The sequence below is a fragment of the Ovis aries genome, chromosome 2, assembly GCF_016772045.2.
Source record: "Ovis aries strain OAR_USU_Benz2616 breed Rambouillet chromosome 2, ARS-UI_Ramb_v3.0, whole genome shotgun sequence".
Lineage (NCBI taxonomy): Eukaryota > Metazoa > Chordata > Mammalia > Artiodactyla > Bovidae > Ovis > Ovis aries.
In genome coordinates this window covers 71,157,989-71,181,899 of record NC_056055.1, presented here as the reverse complement: position 1 = coordinate 71,181,899, position 23,911 = coordinate 71,157,989, and the positions used below count along the sequence as shown (strand labels likewise).

Here is a 23,911-nt window from a genome sequence, read left to right as displayed (position 1 = left end):
ACGCGGACCAGTAGAAATGCCGAATTTCCGTTTTTCCGGCTACTGCCGGCCCCTTAACTCTAGCTCGGCTGAGGAAGAAGAGAAAAGGCTAGGGGGCGGAGCAAGGCGGGGAAGCGGAAGCAGCAGCGGCGGAGCCGGGACCCGCGCCTGCCAGGGCCGCACGTGTGCGGTGAGTGAGGGGGACTCCGGCTGCTTCTGGGGGGCCTTGCTCCCTGCCCGGTGCTGGAGTCGGAGGGTATCTGAGGTAGAGGTTTCGCCCTTGTCACCCGCCGGGCTGCTTTCTGTGGCCGTCCTTGTTGTGGGATTTTGGGGATTGACGGGAGCCTGGGGACAAGGGCGGGTGTACAGCTCCTCTCCCTACCGCGCTGCCTAGAGAGTTCTGGGTTAGCTTTTACCTTCAGCCTCTTCCGAGTCCGGGCTAGTTCGCTTTCAGCCTTTCTGTTGTATGTTTGCCACTCACTCACTTTGCGCCCGGTCAGGGCCAGGTGCCCAGTTTGCAGTCTGAATGTACAGTTGAAAGTTGTTAGCGCTAGGAAGAAACGAACTAGGTGCCGAGATAGGGGAGTCCAAAGAACTGATCTTAAGCCGAGACGCAGAGCGTGGCTAGAGGCATCCCTGAAATCTGGAGGCCCAGGGAAAACTACGTTCAGCCAGAGGCAGTGACTTGAGCACTGCAGTGTGGGAGACCTGGGTTCAATCCCTGGGATGGAAAGATCGCCTGGAGGAGGGCATGGCAACCCACTCCAGTATTCGTGGCTGGAGAATCCCCATGGACAGAGGAGCCTGGCGGGCTACAGTCTGTCAGGTCCCAAAGAGTCGGACACAGCTGAGCGACTAAGCACAGCACACAGACTGAGTTTGAAATTTTTCCTGTAAGCAGTGGGAAACTTCTGAAGGTGTTGGAGCAGGTAAATAACATGGAATAGATGTAATATTGGAAGATTAATCAGGCAGCAGGGAGTGGAATCATAGCAAATTGACTCTAACGGCAGAAAACAATCTGAACAAGAGATGAACTGTCTGAATAGAGTAATGCAAGGGAAAAAGAGATGATTCCAAGACACTGGAATGTGATGGTTGGGTGTTATGGTACAGGGTCGGCAAGCAAATGCATTTTGTTACATGAAAGAAGCAAGACCCCAAAGGCCTCTACTGTCTGATTCCATTTATATGACATTTTTGAAAAGTCACAAAGCTGGAGGGTAGAAAGAAAGATCAGGTGTTGCCAAGAGAGCCAGAAGAGGATGATTGCAAAGGGGCTCCACAGGGAACCTCTAGGAGTTGTGGGACAGTTCTGTAAGGTGCTGTGGTGGAGGATACATGACTGTGCGTTTGTCAAAATCAGCACTGTACACCAAAAAAAATCTTGACCCTAGGCGAATGAAAAGAAAGTCAACTGACATGCCTGGAAATGGAATGCAGACCTAAACAAAATGAATCTAACCAGTACAGATGTATATCCAGTGGTTAAGACTCCAAGCTTCCAATGCAAGGGGTGCTGAGTTCAGAGTACTGAATCCCACATGCTATGCATCGTCTGCTTCCGCCCCCGCCACCCCGTCCCACCCCTCCAGTGACCTCACTGAAGGAGTGAAGGGAAAAGATTTAACCTAACTAACTTTGAAAAGCAGTGTTTTGAATGGATACTGTTGGGGAAATGACAAACTGTAAATAAACATATTGTAGTTGATAAATTTGGTTTTACCAACTATAACCCTGTGGCACATGTTTAGTGTTCAAGACAGTGGTGTGAACTTAATGATACAGAGATGCAGGTTTCTTTGTACACAAAAGACTAATGTACATACATATATTACCTAGCCTTGTCTAGTCAAAAGACCAGGAAGTGGTGACACCACAGTGTCAAGCATACCTAGCCCTCAGATCTCGGTAAGAGGAATCAGGGTTCCTTGAAGAATGACTGACTTTAGGACTTGTTCAGGGATAAGGAAAGATAAACTTGAAAGAAGTGCCAGGAATTAAAGACATGCTAAGAAGAAAAAAGGATGGACCATGGTAAAAGGACACAGAAACTTAGAGATGTCAGAACTGGAATAATTTAGCAACAAAATAAAGATAATATGAGTCCATAACCCAACTAATAAAATGCCTGTGAGACTATACTGATGTAAATAAATGATTAAATAAATGGAGAGAAGGAATAAAGTTTACATACAGAAGAATTCAAAATAATAAAGGTAAAAGTAAGTAGGAAAATAGTCACCATTAAAACACCACAATAATTGCTGCAGGCAGGATCCAGTGGAGACTTAAAAAAAAGTCAGTGGAAGATACAGGATATTTGCATGCTCTCAAAATGTATCATCCAAAATATTTATTAATTGCTGTGGAGATTTTACTGTATTATTGATTCAAATTCTTTAATACTCCCCACTCTTGGAAGTGGAGCTTAATTCCCCTCCTCTTCAGCTTGGGCTGAATTTAGTAACCTGCTTTTAATAAACAGTATAGAAATGGAAGCAGTAACATTACAGTGGAGACACCTGGCAAACCCTACCCTTAACCGAGTGATCAAGGTTACTAACACTAGTCACATCGACATCATGCTTCCCCTAATGTGATGGGCTGAGAAGGGTGCTTCTTTATGGTATTCTTCCCTCAAATCCGTAATATCAGTAGATTCATGGGAAGATGTCAGACCCGCCCCCAGTGTGGGATATTCATTCTGCACAGTGCCAGTCTTGGTCATGAGAAACAAGTGGAAACTGATAAACTGTCACAGATTAGTGGAAATTACAAGAAGACTCAACTCAATGCAAGGTATGGGCTTCCCAGGTGACTCAGTGGTAAACAATCTATCTGCCAAGCAGGAAAGTAAAGTTCAATCCCTGGGTCAGGAAGATCCCCTGGAGAAGGAAATGCAACCCACTCCAGTATTCGTGCCTGGAAAAATCCCATGGACAGAGGAAGCGGGCCCCAGTCCATGGGGTCAAAAAAGAGACGAGTTAGCGATCGAACAACAACAACGAATTCTGGAATATTAATAGAAAAAGGACATTGGTGGAAAAACTATCAAAGTCCAAATTTAGCATTATATTAAGGTGGTTTCTTAGTTTTGGTTAATGCATCATGGTAAGTTGTTCACATTAGGGGAAACAGGGGTGTATTGTAACTTTCTGTGTATCTTTCCCAACTCTTCTCTAAAACTAAACATATCAAAATAGAAAGTTCCTGCATAGAGGAGCTGAGGGATGCAGAAGTGGTTATGAAGGCTTCAGCCAAGTGGCTGGAACCGTGCAGTTACAAATGACTGAAGGAAACTAAGTCAGAGGCCATTCATTTTCCAGAGTGTTCTTTGGGACCCTGCTGGTTCCTTGTGATGTTCCAGGAAAAAGTGGTTCAACATGGTTGGAAAATCATGCTTACTTTAGCTTGTGCTTGGTGGTTAATGGCTTAAATTAGCAAATTAAAAGAATCTAAGAATCTGATTTTCCTTAAAGAAGCCTCATTAATTATTTTCATTTAAGTGTTGCCCAAATGCCTTTCACTCCAGAACCTTTTTTTGTGTACCTGTTAATATTTTGAGAAATGTGTTGTTCTTTAATGGACAATTCTTGTCTAGAAATATCTGGAATTGTCAGGGATTCCTAACATCTACCCTAGAGGGTCAGCTTTAGATATTTTGAAATGAGTTGGACATGCAACTTTGGAAGGTACAGAAATAGACAAATAACACATAGTAACTTTTATTCTTGATATATTCTGCTTTCAGGAGCATTGGGCAGCTGAAGGGTTATCTGTTATTTGCCCTGTGCACAGTGGGGGTCTCAATCCAGAAATAACCTGCTAGCCAGTTTCCTTTAAAGTGAAATATTCCGGATGTCAGCAGTCTTATCTTGGAGGTCTTTGAAAATCATCTGTTGCCTCTTAAAGAATAACAAACATTTGAAGTTGTTTTTTGTTTTAGCTACATTGGGTTACATAGGGAACTTTTAGATAATATTTTGTATTATTTCATTAAATTTGAATGTGATTAAGTGTAGTGTATTGTTTGTTCCTGGTTGGGGAAATGGTAATATTGTCAGTTTCTTGTCACAGAAATCCTCCCACTGTTATAAGAAATGCAAACACTGACAGTTGCAGCATGCTTAGTGTAAATAATGATTTATTTGTAACCTTTATTGTCACTATAATGTTGCCTCCAAAACATCACTCACTAGTCAAGGTGTGTGTTCTTAGTTTCTGTATGGGTGTCTAGTTTTACTTTTTCAGTCTTAGAAATGGTGATTGTGTAGTTCCTGGACTCCTCATGGACACAGATAATTTGTCTAGCATCTGTGGTCAAGGAGTAAATGGCGCAGTGACGACTAAGGACCTTTATTGGATGAGAGCAATTTAGTGATCATTTCTGGATTTTGTTTTTGTTTTCCAGAGTTGCTATAATGGAAGTCAAAGGGAAAAAAAAATTAACAGGTAAAGGTCCAAAGACATCACAAGAAAAAAGCAAATTTCATAAAAACAATGGTAAGATACTCAAAACATGCTTCCCTTGTGGTTGTTTTGTCTCTTGGAGGGAGGGTTTGGTGGGATGAGAGGGGATGTAGCAGATTCCAAGCTATTCATGGGTTTGAGTTAGGATTACAATAGTGGACCAAGTGTCACTGTGTATGAGTGATGAATATGTTTACTGGCAAGCCAGATCTTCAGGGTTACTAATTGTGATGTCTTTACTATTCCATCAGGTGTCAGTATTGCAAACTAGAAAAGTCAGGGACTAATTTCCTAAGCAGTCTTTATGTTTTTTTTTTCTTTCAGCTAGAAATTTTGAGATATAAACCCTTTGAATTTGTCTATATGATGTACTTTCTAAGTTCTAAATGTTCGTTTTATTCTTAGGCTCCTATTATGTCGTTAACCCCCAAAATACACACACACGAAGACATAAATAATATCTCATCTTGTGATTTGTGCTTAAGACAGAAATACACCTAACTGACAGTAGTGGGTTATCTCTAGAATTATGAGTAGTTTATACTATGTATTTCTATACTTTGTAGGTTTTCTATAATGAACCTATTTTATAATTTTATAATCAGAGGAAGTTTTTAAATTTTGTTGTAATTTTTTAAGTCCTTCTTTGCTCCATTTTGGGAGAAGGACAAAGTATGTTTCACTAAAAAATGTGTAATTTTCTGTAACAAATACAGCCCAGTGGATAAAAGATCCAGGCCCAGGATCATTGAACTAATAACTGTTTATTATTGTCACTAGATTCAGGTTCTTCAAAGACATTCCCCAAAAAAGTTGTTAAGGAAGGTGGCCCTAAAATCACATCTAAGAACTTTGAGAAAACGGCCACAAAACCTGGGAAAAAAGGTGTGAAGCAGTTCAAGAATAAGCAGCAAGGGGATAGAATACCAAAGAACAAATTCCAGCAGGCAAATAAATTCAACCAGAAGAGGAAATTCCAGCCAGACAGTAAAAGTGATGGTAAGCACTGATTGCTTCAGTGTGGTTTTTGCAGAAGCCTCGGCCTGCCTGATGTGAAGGCCTGACTCATTTGAACAGACCCTGATGCTGGGAAAGATTGAGAGCAGGAGGAGAAGGGGATGACAGAGGATGAGATGGTTGGATGGCATCACCGACTCAATGGACATGAGTTTGGGTAGGCTCTGGGAGTTGGTGACAGACAGGGATGCCTGGCATGCTGCAGTTCATGTGGTCGCAGAGTTGGACACAACTGAGCGACTGACCTGAACTGACCTGAACGAACCATTGTGCACAGGGACTCATGAAGTCTGTTAGAGACCTCCTGTTCTTGTTCCGTGACAGGCAGTATCTCTGGTGGAGATGGGAAGGTGGTAGATGGGATTAAATAAACAACAGAAAGCATCTTCTCCATTTTCCAGAGTTGCTACTGGTGTCTTCATTTTTATTTTCCAGAGTTGCTATTAGTGTCTTATTTATTTTTACAAAATTTTCCTCTAGTGCTTAGAATTCCTAAGCCTTTTCTAAATTCCCCTGGCTGTGGAGTTAGGCTAAGTAGTAATGGGCTTTATACATTGGAATCTCAATGAAGCATTCCTTTCTGTAGGCTAACATTAATGAACTGATTCATTTAGCAAACAAATACTTGAGTTTTCTGCACACTGTCATCAAGAGACAGTGAAAAGAAACTAATAACCAGTGAGGGTACAAGCCCCAGGTAATCAGTATGGAAGCCAGCCTTAAATAACCAGTGTCCTGGTGAATGAGAAACATGTAGATACTGCTCTCACAGAGCTTAGGCCATTCTAAGAGTATCAGCTTATCATATGGCTCAGACCTGGTAAACCGTTCCAGAGAAGGTATATAATACACGTGATAGATTTGACTTGAACTGGTGCAGGCTAGGTTGCTAACTGATTAGAAGTGTTGGCCAGGCTCTTCTTTGTCTGTTGAAAAAAACTACTACTCTCTTCATCATGATAATGTTCAAGGGGTGGTCTCTAACTCAGAGCATTGCTGTCTGTTGTACAACCTGCCCTTGCTGTGCGTCTTGCTGACCTGCAGGTGCCTTCTGTGCAGCGTCAGGAGACTTTCTCTGTTGTCTTTCATTCCCTTTCTGACACTGCCCTTTTGCTGCCAACTGAGACCACTGCCGAAAGGCCGCCTTAGTCCAGTCCTTAAGCCCTGGTCCTTGTTCTCTGCTCTGCCTAGGGTTGCTCACTGGAGGGACAGCAGCCTTAAGACAGAGACGTAGGGAGAGAGGAAAGGAGGGAAATTTTCATTATTTCTCATGAGGCCTGAAGGATTTTTTCATTGTCTAGCCCTTTTCTCTTTTCCACTTTTCTTCCAGTTTCTATTGCTTATCTACTTTTACCTTGCTTCTCTCATAGATCCTAGTTCTTCCTTTCCACACTGGTATTCTTTTTTTTTTTTAAATTTTCTAATTTTTTGGCTGTGCTGGGTCTTTATTGTGATGTGCGGGCTTCTCTTGTTGCAGCCCACGTTCTAGAGAGCATGAGCTATCCAGTTACAGCTCACAGGCTTAGTTGCCCAACAGCACATGGGATTCCCTGACCAGGGATCGAACCCATGTTCCTCTCATCAGAAGGAGGATTCTTAACCACTGGACCACCAGGGACGTCCCTACACTGACATTCTTAATACCTGCATTTTAGGTACACACGCATTAAAGAGTGGCTCTCGTTCCTTTTGCTATAGGAGATAAGTTCCCCGCATCTCGAAGTGGAACTCTGATTTTCTCATTTTAATACCAGCAACTGAGGGGGACTGGATACTAGTCATTCCCAAAATTGGTTATATCTACTGCAGCCCAACATGGCATATGTCAAGGGTGCCCAGATATTTTTACAATTAAATGAACTGTGGATCAGTTACTATCCTCTGCTGTATAGTACATGATGTCCTAATATTAATAGTAAATATACCTCTGTTGCCTGTAATCCTCTGTTACTAGATTGGGAATAAGTAAGTGAGCAGTAAGGGGAGTAAAATGCATTGTAGTATATGATATGCCATTAAAAATTACATTCTTGAGGAATATTTAGTTTCATGGAAGAATACTTATAGTATAATAATGTTTAAGTAAAGATATCAAGGAAATTAATATAAAATATGTGTGGGGGAGAAGACAAGAAGGAAATGAAATTTTAGCCTCTAGGTTTTACGATTATAGGAGAATTTTGTTTTTTGAATATATTTTCTAATCAGAGAAGGGGCAGTATCTAGAAATAACTAATTCTCCTAAGGGTTCTTTGCAGGGTACTCATGTAAATAATACCCATCTTATTAAGTTGTTCTTTGTTTGGTCTCACTGGGATTTTTTTTTAAAATTCAATTAATAAGTTGCTTAGATTGTGAAGATAAAAAAATAAGCAGTAGAAAGATACTTTTATAGCATGACCCTAGTTGTAGAGGACTTAGAAAATTTCACTGTGCATTGTCATGAGTAACAGACAGCAGAGAATAAAGTTTCAGAGCCATATCTGGGTTTACATCCTGTCTCTGCCACTTAGGAGTTACGTGACCTTGGATAGGGAGCTTATCTGCCCAGTATCTTTCTTTCCCTGACATGAGAGGGAATAGTAACAATACCCACCTCCCAGAGCTGTTGTAAAAATTACTTAATATGTAACAGCATTCAGAATAGTGAATTTGTGACTATTGTTTTTCCTATGTTAACTTGGACTAATTTCTGTTTTCATTGAGAATTGACTATACCTAATGTCCAATGATCTTTATGTTCTAAAGTAAAATTTTATTTTCGCAATGGAAAAAGATGCTTAAAAATTTTTAATTGCTTTTATAATCCTTTTAGTTTCCTTTTTTTTTTCTTAATAGGTGTCCTATTAAGAATCAATTTGTTGAGTGAATGAACAGTTGGTGTCCACCAAATTTAAAATGTGTAAACTGCTCGGAAAATGAAATAAAGTTTAAGTTGATAGGGAATGATTTTCCCCCTTCTAGTTCCCACAATGAGTATTGATCTTGATTACTAATTGCCATAGGTCCAAATTTGCTCTGTGTTTATGGCACTGAGAATGTTAAGTGTAATTGAAACTAATTTCTGTAATGACTAGAGTCAGCAGCCAAGAAACCCAAATGGGATGAATTCAAAAAAAAGAAGAAAGAACTAAAGCAGAGCAGGCAACTCAGTGATAAAACCAACTATGACATCGTCATTCGGGCAAAGCAGATCTGGGAGATCTTAAGAAGGTAATGAGGTCTTTATTGAGCCCTTGGGGATGATGGAGGAGTAACAGTGTACTTTGTAAATAGTGAGATGTCCTAAAATAAATGACATAGCACTCCGATTATTTAGGGAGTTTTCATAACACTCCAGGAAAGGGATCACTGTCTGGATGTGTGCCCTTTACAGAAATGCGTGGAATCATTAGGATGGCATCAAGATCTGCTTAGGAAACTGTATGAGAGTTAAAATGGATTTGATGTCCTTCCTGAGAAATTTCTGAGAAAATGGAGGATAGTTCTTTTTGTCTAGGTTTTGAAATACTTGAGTATTTGGACTTGTTTTATTATTTGCTTTGCTTTGAAGTTCTGGCTGTTAAGATTTAGATTGATGCATGAAATTATACCTTGTGAAATGAGTTTCTGCCTTTGAGAAAATTACTTTTCTCTAGCTGCTCTGGAATAGTAATTTTAACGTCAAAGGTTTGCTTTCTTCGAAGGGAAGATCATACTGAACTGCATGAATGTACACTGGTATGATTTTTAGTTTTGTGTGTTTAAAATAAAGTCTTTACTTAGGCTATGTTTCCTGCCTCTTTTATAGAAAAGATTGTGACAAAGAGAAACGAGTGAAGTTAATGAGTGATTTGCAGAAGTTGATTCAAGGGAAGATTAAAACTGTAAGTAGGGCGTTCTCATAGTTGCAGTTTTAAGAACTAAAGTGACTCACTCTCAGTAAAGGGTAGTTGATTATTTATTACAGATGAAATTGTTTCTGTTTTTAATGTATTTGGCTTCAGTTTTCAAATACCTTTTATAATCTCTCTGAAAAATTTAATAGAGACCTTACTGCTGGGAAATTGCAAAAAGACTATCAAATATTTGGTTGTTCATTTTTAAATAATTTATTTAAAATAAATCAGTGTTCTCTTGGCTTGGCTGTTAAAGAATCTGCCTGCAATGTGGGGGACCTGGGTTTGATTTCCTGGATTGGGAATATCCCCTGGAGAAGGGAAAGGCTACCCACTCCAATATTCTGGCCTGGAGAATTCCCTGGACTATATAGTCCATGGCGTCTCCAAGAGTCAGACACAACTGAGTGACTTTCGCTCACTCAGTGTTCTCTTAAAGTTATCTCAGGGAATTTATTAGTTCAACAGTGTTTGTTAGAATCTCTTGCTATGAACTCTGTAGTTCTAAATGCTGGCTATTTTGAGTGTGCAAAGCAAATATATTACTTTCTTCCTTGCTTTTATAAGCATTGTGCAAAGGATCTTTAAAATATAGTAGATTTGGGAGTTTTAAAGTGATTTTCATTATTGCTGTTTAATCCTGTTTTAGAGTAAACTTCTATTGATTCTTGTGTATTTGGATAAATGCTTAGTGATATTTGGGCTTCCCTGATGGCTCACAGACGGTAAAGAATCCAGCCTGCCAATGCAGGAGATGTGGTTTCAATCCCAGGAGAAGGGAACAGCTACTACCCACTCCAGTATTCTTGCCTGGAGAATTTCGTGAACTGAGGAACCGGATGGGCAACAGTCCATGGGGTTGCTGAGTTGGAGATGACTAAATGGCTAACGCTTTTACACTTTTAGTGATACTCACTTATAAGCCAAGAGACTCAGTATCTTTGGAGACCCTGAGGGCCTGCCTTTGTCGTACCATGTACATAGGTCTAAACAAACGCTGTATTGAAATTTGAAGGACTGTCTTCCAATAGCAAGTTTCCAGCTGCTGCTTTCTTAAAGCCAGCAAGATCTTTTTAGGATAGAACTACTCATCTCTAACAGTAACCTCCTATGCTAAATTTATAAATAATGCACGCTTAAGATCCTTCTCATTTACCCTTAGGTTATTGTTACAACTGATGCCCATGGATTTGGGAGTTAATCTGTGCCTTTAGACAAGACAGCCCATTTATTCTAAGACTCTTGAGAGTCCCTTGGACTGCAAGGAGATCCAACCAGTCCATTCTGAAGGAGATCAGCCCTGGGATTTCTTTGGAGGGAATGATGCTAAAGCTGAAACTCCAGTACTTTGGCCACCTCATGCGAAGAGTTGACTCATTGGAAAAGACTCTGATGCTGGGAGGGATTGGGGGCAGTAGGAGAAAGGGACGACCGAGGATGAGATGGCTGGATGGCATCACGGACTCGATGGACATGAGTCTGAGTGAACTCCGGGAGATGGTGATGAACAGGGAGGCCTGGCGTGCTGTGATTCATGGGGTCGCAAAGAGTTGGACACGACTGAGCGACTGAACTGAACTGTGGGCCAGCAGTTATGGTAACCAGTGCATACTTTGTATCCTGTAGCTTAGTCTTCATCCCTATTAGACAAGGGATTAGAACTGGTAAACAGTGTACCTGAAGAACTATGGATGGAGGTCCGTAATATTGTACAGGAGGCAGTGAACAAAACCATCCCAAAGAAAAAGAAAAGCAAGACAGCAAAGTGGTCATCTGAGGAAGCCTTACAAATAGCTAAAGAAAGAAGAGAAGCGAGAAGCAAGGGAGAAAGGGAATAGCATATCCAACTAAACACAGATTTCCAAAAAACAGCACAGAGAGACAAGAACGCCTTCTTCAATGAACTGTACTTGAAACTAGAAGAAAGCAACAGAAGGGGAAAGACTAGAGATCTCTTCAGGAAAACTGGAAATATCAAAGGAATATTTTACCCAAAGATGGGCACAATAAACGACAGAAACAGTGGAGACCTAGTAGACATTGAAGAGGTCAAGAAGTGTTGGAAAGAATATACGGAAGAAAGGTACAAAAAAATCTAAGTGAACCAGATTGCTGTGATGATGTGGTCAGTCACCCAGAGCCAGACGTTCTGGAGAGCAAAGTCAAGTGGGCCTTAGGAAGCACTGCTGTTAGTAAAGCTAGTGAATATGATGGAATGCCAGTAAAACTATTCAAAACCCTAAAGGATGATGCCATCAAAGTGTTACATTCAGTATGTCAGCAAATCTGGAAGACCCAGCAGTGGCCACAGGACTGGAAAAGGTCAATCCTCATCCCAGTTCCCAGGAGGAGTAATACTCCAGAATGTCCTAACATCAGACAGTTGCACTCATCTCCCATGCTAGTAAGGTCATGCTTAAAATCTTGCATGCTAGGCTTCAGCATTATGCGGACCAAGAATTTCCAGATGTCCAAGCAGGGTTTAGGAAAGGAAGAAGAATCAGAGACAAAATTGCCAACATTTACTGGATCATAGAGATCGGGAATTCCGGAAAAACATCTACCTCTGTTTCATTGACTACGCTGAAGCCTTTGACTGTGTGGGTCATAACAAACTGGAAAGCTCTTAAAGAGATGGAAATACCAGATCATCCTACCTGTCTCCTGAGAAATGTGTATGCGGTATGGAACAAGAAGCAAGTATGGAACAACTAATTGGATCAAGGTTATGAAAGGAGTATGACAGGGCTGTCTGCTGTCACATCATGAGATGTGATATATGCTGAGCACATCATGAGAAATGGCAGGCTGGATGAGTTACAGGCTGGAATCAAGATAGGCGGGAGAAACATCAACAACCTCAGATATGTGGATGATACCACTCTAATGGCAGAAAGCCAGGAGAAGCTAAAGAGCCTCTTGATGAAGGTGAAGGAGGAGAGTGAAAGAACCGGCTTAAAACTAAATATTAAAAAAACTAAGATCATGGCATCTGGCCCCATTACTGCATGGCAAATGGTGGGGTGGGCAGGGAGTGGAGAACAACAGCATCTGGGCTCAAAGATATTCCAGAGTCGTAAGGATAGCAAGTTTCTTAATTTCACATAAACTTACTTTAACCTATAAATATCTAATAACACCAACTCACTTTAAAATCTATATCAGAAAAATAATTTAAACCACGTACATTGGTTGCATAGTAGGTAATCAATATATGCACAAAACAGCCTAATTTAAAAAAATAATAAATCTATTTATTTATTTGTTTATGGCTGCACTGGGTCTTCATTGCTGTACCTGAGCTTCCTCTAGTTGGGACACACGGGCTACTGTAGTGGTGGTGCAAAGGCTTCTCATTGTAGTGACTGCTCTCGTTGCAGAGCACGGGCTCTAGGCACATGGGCTTCAGGAGTAGCCCCTCAGCTCTAGAACACAGGCTCAGTAGTTGTCACACACGGGCCTAGTTGTCCCACAGTGCGTGGGATCTTCCCAGACCTGGGATTGAACCCATGTCGCCTGCATTGGCAGGTGGATTCTTAGCCACTGGACCACCAGGGAAATCTCAGACTGATTTTTAAAAATTATTTTTCAAATTTTTTCAAAAATGTCTATACAGATCTCCCTTAAGCAAATTCTTCTGCAATCTGTGGCTTTGATGAAGATACACTTTTACCTTCTGATTTGTTAGAATTTAAAAATTTAAAGACAGACTTAGCAACAGGTAATAAGCACTATTAAAATAGACTAGTATATAAAAAGTAATAGTGCATGACTGATTATATGTGGTTATTGCTTTAGAAAATTGATCAGAAAGTCCGTCAATGAGGATCTAATCCATCCAGTAGTTGTGAGGAGGTTAAGGTTAGAGAATCAGATTTGAAATGCTTTTCTAGGAATATAACTGGATGTGTATTCAGGAATTATAATGAAAATGTGAGAAATGGAGTGATTAGCTCATAATGTAATTGCCAGTGTGTATATGGATATAATTATTTATGTAGGAAGACTTTGGTTGCCAGAGCCAAACATTCCTAGATCATTTATATTAAAAAATCATAGCGTAATAGAATTTTTGCACTGGAAAATTCCTCTTTTAGGGAAAGTAACTGTCAGAGAAATGAGAAATACAGTATGTATAATCACTGTACAGATTTGCTTTGGTTTTAATTATAATGATAAAATCTTACAAAATAGTTAAATCCAGTCCTATCTCAATGCCATACAGTAGCCAGCAAAACCAAAGAGTGCCACTCTGAGCAATTAAGAATTTTACTCCCAAGTAACGTAGATCTGATTAGCCATGAAGACCCTTTTTTTTTTTTTTTCACGAGGAGTTGTAAAAGAGGGAGCAATACAACATAATATGATAGAAACATACATTTTCAGGGAGAATTTGTCTAAAGGCCCCAACTGTTTTCCTACAGATTGCATTTGCGCACGATTCAACTCGTGTGATCCAGTGTTACATTCAGTTCGGCAATGAAGAACAAAGGAAACAGGCTTTTGAAGAACTGCGAGGTATTTCTTATATGTATTTTGTAATCATTGGTATAAAGTTGCTTGTTTTCTCTTGAAATACTCAACACTGTGTTGAAAAAGAATTCTGCTGAGGAATAGCAGAGTGTCCTCTGCAGGACCTTTTCTGTTTTGTTTGTTTTTTTGCCTGGGACAAATAAGGAGCTATTTGTTTGTGTTCCAAGGATTGTGTGTTCAGTTCTCCCCTTGTTTCTGGAGGTTACCCAATCATTGTAACGTATTTTGTTTTTCAGGTGATTTGGTTGAGTTAAGTAAAGCTAAATATTCCAGAAATATTGTTAAGAAGTTTCTCATGTATGGGTGAGTTCTTTTATTTATAAAATATTTTAATTCGTTTTTTTTAAGATTTAGATAACCTATTGTGTGCAAATAAATGTTTCTTAAAAATCTGTGACCATAATAGTAGCCTTAAGCAGATGCTGGTAATGTTTGCAAGGAGTATGGTCTTAAAAAGCAGTTATTGAAATAATGTAAAAGGTAGTATTACCTTCATTGACCTTACAAGTATATCTTGAGGTCCTGGAAGAAGAGAAATGGTTATAATGAGCTTGTAATTAGTCACTAGTTATTTAGAGGTTGGAGTGGTGGGAGGGGCAGGTGAGTAGACCTAAGCAGGGTGAGTGGGTTAGGAAATGTCAAGATAGGAGGATTTCCTAAACCAGGTGGAATTAATACTTGTCTTGCCCTCCCAAGTATAATAATGTGCCAAAATATGCTAACCAACAACCAAACAGTCCAGCTGGCAAATTCCTAAAAACTGTATTCCTGACTAGAATTATTGGTCTCTTGATTATTTTAGGATAGAATAGAAATACTTGTGATTAAGTCCTGTTTTAAAAGAGGATCCTGAAATATGTTTTATTCATATTATCCTGCAACTTTGACTTTTACCCTCTCCTTTTCTCCTTCTACCCAACTTCTCTCAAGCTAAGCAATTTCCTGATGGGAACTGACATTTATTGAGCACTTACTATGTGCTGCTTACAGTTCTCAGTGTGTCTTAACTCATTTATCCTCACAGTAACCTTATTCTCTCTATTTTATGACTGAAGAAGTTGAAGCACAGAGCAGTTAAGTGTCTTGCTCAGGCACTTTGAGCTGGTCAGCAGAGCCAGGTTTCAAACCTAGGCAGGCTGCCCCCCAAGTCACAAAGAAAATTTGCTGGTGGTCCAGTGGTTAGGATTCCACGCTTTCACTTCTGAGGGCCTGGGTTCAATCCCAGGTTGGAGAACTAAGATTCCCATAAGCTGCACAGCATGGCCCAAAAGAGGGAAAAAAAACCAAGGAAATACAAGGTAGAAATACAAGGCAGTTTAGTTCTCACAGCGTTTCTCTGGGGTAGCCACTCCCACACATAGTGATGAGCAGCCCCCGGAGAAGTGTTTGTGTTTTGTCGCCACCCAGCTTTCTCCTGTATCACTTACTTTTCCTGTGGTCACATCGGCTTTAGGAGTAAAGCCCAGATCGCAGAGATAATGCAAAGCTTTAAAGGCCACGTGAGGAAGCTCCTGCGGCACGCAGAAGCGTCCGCCATTGTGGAGTACGCCTACAATGACAAAGCCGTCCTGGAGCAGAGGAACATGCTGACGGAAGAACTCTATGGGAACACGTTCCAGCTTTACAAGGTGATGCCTCCAGACAGGTTTTTCTCGAGATTTACTTTTCCTTTGTGCTGTTCCTTACCATCTAGTGCCCTATATTCAGAGTGTATTTTTCCTTTGGTTGTTCCTTTAAGAGACTGTCTCCTGGCCTTTATCCTCTTGGAGTATTTTGTCTCTGGTGTATTGAGCAAGGGATCATACTTAAATTTCTCTTTCCCAGAGCACGATCTTTAAATCCCCTGTAAATTAAAACTGCTTCCATGACTCCCTTGCAGGTACCCTTGTGTACTGCTTCAGGACTTCTGTTGCCACAGTAGTCAGACAGACCTAGGAGGAGTCTTAGTGGAGCTTTGTAGACACCCGCTAACCAGCCCTGGTTGAAGGGCGGTGAGCTCCTTGTCGGCTGTGGATGACCCTTCTCCGGGTCCTACGTGGAGAGGATGCAGAGTGGAAAGACCCAGCCCTGGGCGTACTGCAAGGCTAGTGGTGGGACTAGGACAGTTAAGGGGTCTAGTTCAGACCTTAAACACAAGTACACACATTCATCCCAAGGGAGATGGATTGGTTCCTGGGTTGCTTCTGCCACTTCAGCTCCTGGCTTGAACTTAGTGCTCCCTTGTCACAGTCACTCTAGGAATATCCAGCTAATCACATGGTGGCAAGACTTTGTTAACTGACTCCTTGGTCTTGTGAATAGGCACTTGTTAAGTGCTTGGCAGGTCTTTACTGGCTGGCTTGTTGGTTTGGTTGGTTATTTAGCCTGTAAGTACAATGGTGTACATCCAATGAGAATTATACAATCAGGAATTACTCTGAGTGTGTCCACAGAGGTGCTTTTATTATGTAAATATGGGAAATCTAAAAATTTAAAATAACTCTAATTGATTTTCTTTGTTCTAAAGTTGGAGAAACATGATCAAATTTAGAGGGGCTTGATTTTTCTTCTGTTGCAGTCAGCAGATCACCCAACTCTGGACAAAGTATTAGAGATACAGCCAGAAAAATTAGAGCTTATCATGGATGAAATGAAACAGATTCTAACTCCAATGGCCCAAAAGTAAGAAAACTTTTTTTGTTTTTTATTAACAAATAGCATTTGAAAGGGGAAAGTTTTTTGTAGCCTTTGCATAGGAAAGGTGAATAGTTTGCCAGTTACGGTCTACTATATAAATTGGATTGTGAGACTTAAAAGTCCATGCATGTGGCCTACTTGGCATTAGGGCATTGCTCTGAAACCAGACTTCCTGGGTTGTGAATCCTGGTGCTTTCCTCAATTATTGACTCTGTGCCCTTAGGCAACTTAACTTCTCTGTGCCTCAGTTTCCCTATCCATATAATTGTAATAATAGTATTTATTTCATAGAGTTTTATGAAAATTAAACAAGTTAATATTTCTGAAGCACTCGGAGCAGTGCTTTGCCATTAAAAAGTTTATTTTTGCCTTCTACTTGGATATTACATGTGAACGTAAATTTGGTGCCTGATCATTAACCTACACTGTACATCTGAATTCATCATGTGTCACACTAGGAGGCTTGGATCAGTTAGGTGTTGTTGCAATTACTGATACTGTTTTGTTCTGTTTAGGTTTTAACGCCTGAAATGTTTTTGTAAAATGGATACATTATAAAGAACGCATGACAAAAAGAAAATAGCCATTAAAATATAGTTCACATGTGGATTTCTAATCACGTGTCCATTGTTGGGTAAAAGAAAGTTAATGGCTTTATTTAAGAAAATAGAGTGTGTTTTGAACAATAATTTCATATTTGTTGATTAGGTACTAGAAATTTGTATTCTGGTCTTGGTTATAGATGGCACTAATATTTTTATAGGTCTGAAAGGTTTTTTTCAAGTCTTGGTGTTGCTGAAGATAATCTATTTATGACAAATGACATTTGCTAAAACCATTTCAGTTGTTTTGATTATTTTAGGACAACCAAGGTTACCTGTCTCTATATTATTATACTACCATTTCTGACTCTCTTTTTCTGTTTTCAGAGAAGCTGTGATTAAGCACTCACTGGTACATAAAGTATTTTTGGACTTTTTCACCTATGCACCCCCAAAGCTAAGATCAGTAAGTTCTTAAACTGAAACATTGAGTGCTGTGTAAAAATGTGAAATACTTCTTTGATGTATATTGGTTTTTGAAATTTTTAAAGAATTGTTTCCTTATTTAGAAAAGTTAATGCTCTCTACTTCCTTTGAAGAAGTCTACTTCTTCCATTTAGACTTTTTATTCTATGGATTTTAGACTAAATTCCATTTAGACTTTTGCTAGAAAGACAGTAGACCTGATCAGTTCGTTGAACTTTCATATTTTAATTACAATCTAGAGAGTATACTCTAGCTTAACATAATCAGAAAATTAACACATGGAATATTCAGCATTTAAGGAGTTTGAAATTCACCTTTATTGATACCAAAAAAAAAAGAAATTATATTGGTGTTAAAAGGTGACTGGAGGATACTTAGGTAAAACTAAATGGACCGTGAAAGACTGGACCTTACATGAGAGTGAAGGTAAATTGCACTGCCCTTCAAGTCAGTGATGGGAGTATAGATGAGAATTCATTTAGTCCCTTGAATTTTGCTTGCTTCATCATACTGTGAATTCATTGTCCATTTGTTCTCATTCTAATAATAAGCAATAACCAAATAATGAGATTCACATTTTTTTTTACAAATATGCCAGATTGAACATTCATAGAAATTTCGACCCTCTCAAAATTGACATGCAAAATAGTTTTCCAAGTATAGCCACCTATCTAAGCACATAGTTCAGTGACCGTAGCAGCTGCTGCTTCTCTTTGGAAGGGTCGCTCTTGTTTCCTGCACAGTATTTCACAGTTCTGGATTTTCTGAGGCAGGACTTTATTTTCAGAACTGAGAAAATGATCATTTTAATATATTCCATAAAGTTTATCTTTTCAGTGTTGAATGTGTTTTAGTAATAGCCAAAAAAATCCCTGGGAACTTAGTGTGAATATAAAGGAAACGGACAAATCTCTGTGGCCCCTGGGGCATTTTCAATAGAGAGATTAAAAAAAACCTTTGGCGATGAAAGAAGCATGATTGGTATATATGTGTAACTCCCCAACTGGATAGCTTTTGTTTTTTTCTTTTTCTTTTCCAACTGGATAGCTTTGAAGAGTTTTATAAGTTTAGATATGTAAGCCGAAAGCTTTACTCTTGAAAAGGGTTGTAAGATAGTTATGGGTGGAATTTTTTGTTCCTTATTGATAAAAATAGGCTACTTTTCTCCTTCCTGGCAGGAGACTTTGTGTTTATTTAATATAAATTTTTAAAATTGGGAATGGATTAAACTGGCCCTGCAGCTATTAGCTGGCAGAACTCATCTTGTCCTATATGCTTATCTTCCAAATATAATTACAAAATATATGTATACATTGAAAATAGAGAATGAAGACTAAAAATAGCTAAAATTACCTCATAATACTTTAATGACTGGGTTTTACTAAAAGGTAAGTGAAGGCCTAGTCTAAAAATCAGTATAGAGATTAATTTTTCTTAAGAGAAGTGTTACTTAAGTGTCTTGAAGGTGAATTAGTGATGTGATTTCCAGAGGTAATCCGTTGATAAACTAAAAAAAGAAAAACGTTTTCAGACAAAATTATTATTTTGACTTTCTGCTCATTATATATGACTTTTTTGGAAGAACGTTTTATTTATTTTATCTGGCTTTTTAAGTTAAAAGCTCTCTTCTTATACCACAGCCAGTTTTTAGATTTCTTTTTTCATGAAAAGTCATTGAGAATATACTATACATATACGGTTAACCCTTGAACAGTATGGGAATTAGGGGTACTGACACTCCTGTCCTCTGTCCTCAGTCAGAAGCCCACTTGTAATCATCCCTACGCCATCAGGGGTGGGGATTTACCCAACTGCAGATGGTATAGTGCTGTAGTACATATTAGTGAAAAAAATTCCTGTGTAAGTGAACCTTTCTGGTTCAAATCACACTCAGGGGTCCACTGTATACATACTTTTCTGAATAGACTTTGATGAAACTCAGGAATTTTAATAGAAATTGCCTGTGGGCAACGTTTACTGCTCTTGATAGAAAAAGAATGTTTCTAGGAAGCAGTTATATGTATGCATGCCTGTCTACAAAATTAAAAATTAAGTTGTTTGATACCTATACTTCTCTGCCTTTCATTCTCTGTGCATTACTGCTCCTTACTAGACAGACTGTGAAAAAGCAAAAAGAGTAAACCAAAGTCCTGACTGCATTTATTCCCCAGGAAATGATTGAAGCCATCCGAGAAGCAGTGGTGTACCTGGCACACACGCACGATGGCGCCAGAGTGGCCATGCACTGCCTCTGGCATGGCACGCCCAAGGTGAGGGTCAGTCAGGAATTGCCTCTCCTAGACATTTTCAGTCTCCTTGGGGTCTTGCCCTGTTGTGCACAGCGTTATCTTTGCAAAGTTGTACCTCAAATCTTCACAGAAACTGGCTCCTCTTTGAGCCTCTTGTTTCTTCTCTGCTGGAGTCTTCAAGTTTGAAAACCTTGTGTTGTCATTGTATGGGAAGGGATCTGTCAAGCAAATAAACACAGTATTTGTTGTTTAGTTGCTGAGTCGCATCCGATTCTTTTGTGACCCAGTGGATTGTAGCCTGCCAGGCTTCTCTGTCCAAGGGATTCTCTAGGCAAGAATACTGAATTGAGTTGCCATTTCTTTCTCCAGGGGATCTTCCCGACCAGGGACTGAACCTGTGTCTCCTGCATTGCAGGCAGTTTCTTTACCACTGAGCCATCAGGGAAGCCCAAACAGTGTTTGTGTTCGGGTTCTTGAAAGTTTTGATACCTGTCAGTTTCTTTGATTCGTTATTTAATGATCTTGGTGCTGGGAAGGAAGAGGAAAGAAAAGAAAATGTACAGTCATGCATTGCTCCTCTGGGTCTTAAGTACTTTGAGGGAAATGCTACAGACCCATATTAATTATAGAAGCTTAATAGAAATGATTCTCATTTCCTTAATTGGTATGTTCTCCTTTAAAGGACAATTGTACTTTGTCCAGTTTTTAATACAAATTTAATTTCTGTTCAATAAATAATGTATTGAATGCCATCTATATGCTTGACTTTTATGCATTTGAAGACAGCTCAGATATTGAAAGAGGGATCTCAGTTTTTATTATAAAGGAAGGTAGTTTTACCAGGCTTGCCTTGCAGCTGATAATTTCATGGTTCCATATTTATGTCTCAATGGAATGTCACAAAGAAGTCTAAGATTATAGTATCTCTGAGAGAAATTCTTATAGTATATTGCATTTTTTTGTTCTTGCTAAATAACTGTTTTCACTAATGAAAAGTATGCTATTCCAGTGGAAGTTTAGGATTATATAAAATTTCTAACTATGAAATACCTTAATCTATATCTATTCTATAATTAAATCTGTAACTGTAAGTTCATTGAGACAATTTTTCTTTTTTAAGGACAGAAAAGTGATTGTGAAAACAATGAAGACTTACGTTGAAAAGGTGGCTAATGTAAGTATAAAAACTGCATATCTTTTAATACTTTTTAAAAGTAAAATGCATTTGTGTCTATTATAGGAAATTAGAAAAATTTAGAAAATTATCAAGAAAATTACTTGTTATTTCATTTCATTATAATCTAAATATATGCATATACATGTATTTTTACATATTATTAAATTTATACAAAATGAGTTTGTTTTTCATTTGACATTGTACTTTGGCAGTTTTCCATTTTTATTAGATAATTTTGAAGACCTTAATATTTAGTCTCTAGGTAAACTGTGCTTCAGAAATTTGTTACCTGTTTTCCTTATCATCAAATACATAACAGAAATTGAAACTTGTCTCTCTTTTTTCTTCAATTAAATGTTTAGTGTGCTCAAAGACAATTTCAGTTCTAAGTTTTATAATTCTTTGAAATCTTTTGGAGATATTTTAACAGCTTTTCAAATGAAATTAGAGGATATAAAATGTGTTTCTTCTGAGGAAATAATTACCTCAAAAAATAATATCTCTGTATTTAAATAAACTAAATCATTTTCCATAGTAATTCTAAAATATATGTAGTAATAAGCATTAATTTTCAGTTTTTGAATTATTTTTATATTATGTTTTATAGCTTCTAATTTGCAGGTGAACTAAAAATGAGTGATATCAATAACTTTTCCCTGTAAAAAATTCCAGTAAGCACTATTGGCATCTAGTGAATACTTGATATAGTAAATGATAATTCAAACTCAGGTAAATTAGAGCTCTGAGATTATATACATACCTGTCATCTTCTGTAGGGTTCTAGACTAGGAAGAGAGTACAAAACCACGTAGAAGGCAGCCAACTTGCTTGGAACAAAATGGAGTAAGAGATTCTCTAGTGAGTTGTTTTCAAAGTGTGAGAAATTTTTATGATTCATCATTAAATCTTTTTGTATAGCATTTTAATTTGAATATTTTGATTTAGAAATGAATAAAAATGGAATGTTACTGGAAAGTTCCCTTATTTGGAGGGGAGTGGATAAATTAGGAGTTCGGGATTAACATATACACACTACTATATAGAGAATGAATAATCGACAAGGATCTGCTATGTAGCACAGAGAACTCCATGTATATATATAACTGAATCACTTTGCTCTACGGCTGAAACTAACACAACATTGTAAATCAGTTGTACTCCAATATAAAATAAAAATTTAAAAATAAAATGACATCAAAAGAAAAAGAAAGTTATGAAAGGTATTAATAGTAAAAGACAGTCTTCAGTAATAAAGTTAGATTGTTTTCCAATTTTGTTATATCAACAATAATTTTTCTTTGGAGAACCAAATCCCCACAAGGCATTGCAAAGTTAACAAATTAGCAATGCAGTGCCTGTTTTGTCTTAAGGAGTTGCTTCTAAGGGGGTGAGATTAACTAATACTGTCCATGGGTTTGGTCTCTGGGTTATTTGGAAGTGTTTAATTTCCATATATTAGGACATACTCTGTATTATTTCAGTCTTTTAAAATTTATGACTGATTTTATGGCCCAGCATATGGTCTATCTTAATGTCTTGAAAAGAATGTGTAGCTGAGGTCCTCTATAAATGTCAGTTATATCAAAATGATTGGTAGTGTTTTCAGATCATGGATGTTTTTTTACTGACTTATTTATCACTGTCTACTTCTGTCAGTTGCTGAGGAAGTGTCGTAAAACTTACAGCTATAGTTGTAGAATTGTCTATTCCTCAGCTGAATTCTGTTCCATCTTCTGTATTCACCCAGTGATATTTTGCACTGCACACACTTCCATGTGTGGAAGAACCAGAAAACCAGTGGCTGTGTACTATAAGCATAGTGTTCTCTACTTTGTTGCCTTCACTTAATCTCAGGGAGCATTTTGTTTCTATATATATATCACCAGGGAAACCCATTGGTTGGTAGCAAAAGTCAAATACCTCTAGAGTTTAAAAAAAAAGATACTATCATCTGGGATAGAAACGAAATATGCCACAAGCTTTGAAAACTCTTCTTTAACATAAAGTAGAAATTCTTTAAATCTTTGGAACACTGTCAGCATTATGAAAATAATTCTGTTATTTAAAGAGTGACAGTTGTGAAAGTCCTAATGTATATTTATGTAGTCTCATGCTGCTGTAATTTTTAAAAGCAATTCACTTTATCTTATTCTCATATGCAGTATATAAGTATATTCTTCTAGTTTTTTTTAGTGTTTCTATTTTAATTATATAAGATTATTTTAAAGCAGTTGTGTAATTTTCCAAAAGAAAGTGAAAAATCATTTGTAATCCTTCAACCCAAAGGTGACAGTATTTTTCCTTCCAGGATTTCTTGTGTGTGTATTATGTATATTTTATATATATTATTTTATTTTTATTTTCATAATTGAAATGCTATACATAGTTTAACGTATTATTTTATATTCCTTTTTTCCCTCCCACTTTGACTGTAATTTTCTTTTGAATTTAATTTTAAAGTAGCTATTCATTAACAGGATAACTATTTTTGAGAGGTATCTGGTTAGTTTCAAAAATGAGACTCAGCTATTTGATATTGAAGAATGTGCTCATCTGTTTCTTTCTTTTTGTTACTCAAGCTAGAATGTAATTAACTAGGTCCTGATAAGAGAGCACTTTTCTTTGAGTGACTTTTACCTATCCCATTTCTATTATGCTGGATAAGTTGTCAGGTTGATAACCTTAATAAAGTAACTCCATGGGTGAAAGAAAAGGGAGAATCTGCGTATCTTTTAACCTTTACTGGTTTCTAATTCCTACAGGGCCAATATTCCCACTTGGTGTTACTGGCGGCCTTTGATTGTATTGATGATACGAAACTTGTGAAACAGATAATCATATCTGTAAGTAATTTGCATGGTCTTGAATTTAAGTTAAATGGATATATCATTTTTAAACATT

The 23,911-nt window shown here is 38.2% G+C and overlaps 1 protein-coding gene across 9 annotated transcripts in view; it reads left to right on the top strand.

Annotated features, from left to right (window-relative positions):
* PUM3 (pumilio RNA binding family member 3) overlaps positions 1–23,911 on the top strand; it is a 48,411-nt gene that overhangs the window by 7,846 nt on the left and 16,654 nt on the right. For 3 of the 9 annotated variants that reach the window (XM_027964535.3, XM_060409409.1, XM_027964534.3), the window contains exons 1-13: positions 91–169; positions 4,394–4,485; positions 5,233–5,451; positions 8,547–8,682; positions 9,260–9,335; positions 13,772–13,865; positions 14,117–14,183; positions 15,334–15,508; positions 16,438–16,541; positions 17,486–17,564; positions 19,756–19,854; positions 20,954–21,007; positions 23,773–23,853. In XM_027964535.3, coding sequence (XP_027820336.2) covers positions 4,404–4,485; positions 5,233–5,451; positions 8,547–8,682; positions 9,260–9,335; positions 13,772–13,865; positions 14,117–14,183; positions 15,334–15,508; positions 16,438–16,541; positions 17,486–17,564; positions 19,756–19,854; positions 20,954–21,007; positions 23,773–23,853 — 1,266 coding nt within the window. In that variant the 5' untranslated portion in view covers positions 91–169; positions 4,394–4,403. Of the gene's footprint in view, positions 1–90; positions 909–4,393; positions 4,486–5,232; positions 5,452–8,546; positions 8,683–9,259; positions 9,336–13,771; positions 13,866–14,116; positions 14,184–15,333; positions 15,509–16,437; positions 16,542–17,485; positions 17,565–19,755; positions 19,855–20,953; positions 21,008–23,772; positions 23,854–23,911 lie in introns of those variants that run through there. The other 6 variants (XM_042243403.2, XM_060409412.1, XM_060409415.1 and 3 more) reach the window with 3 other exon arrangements.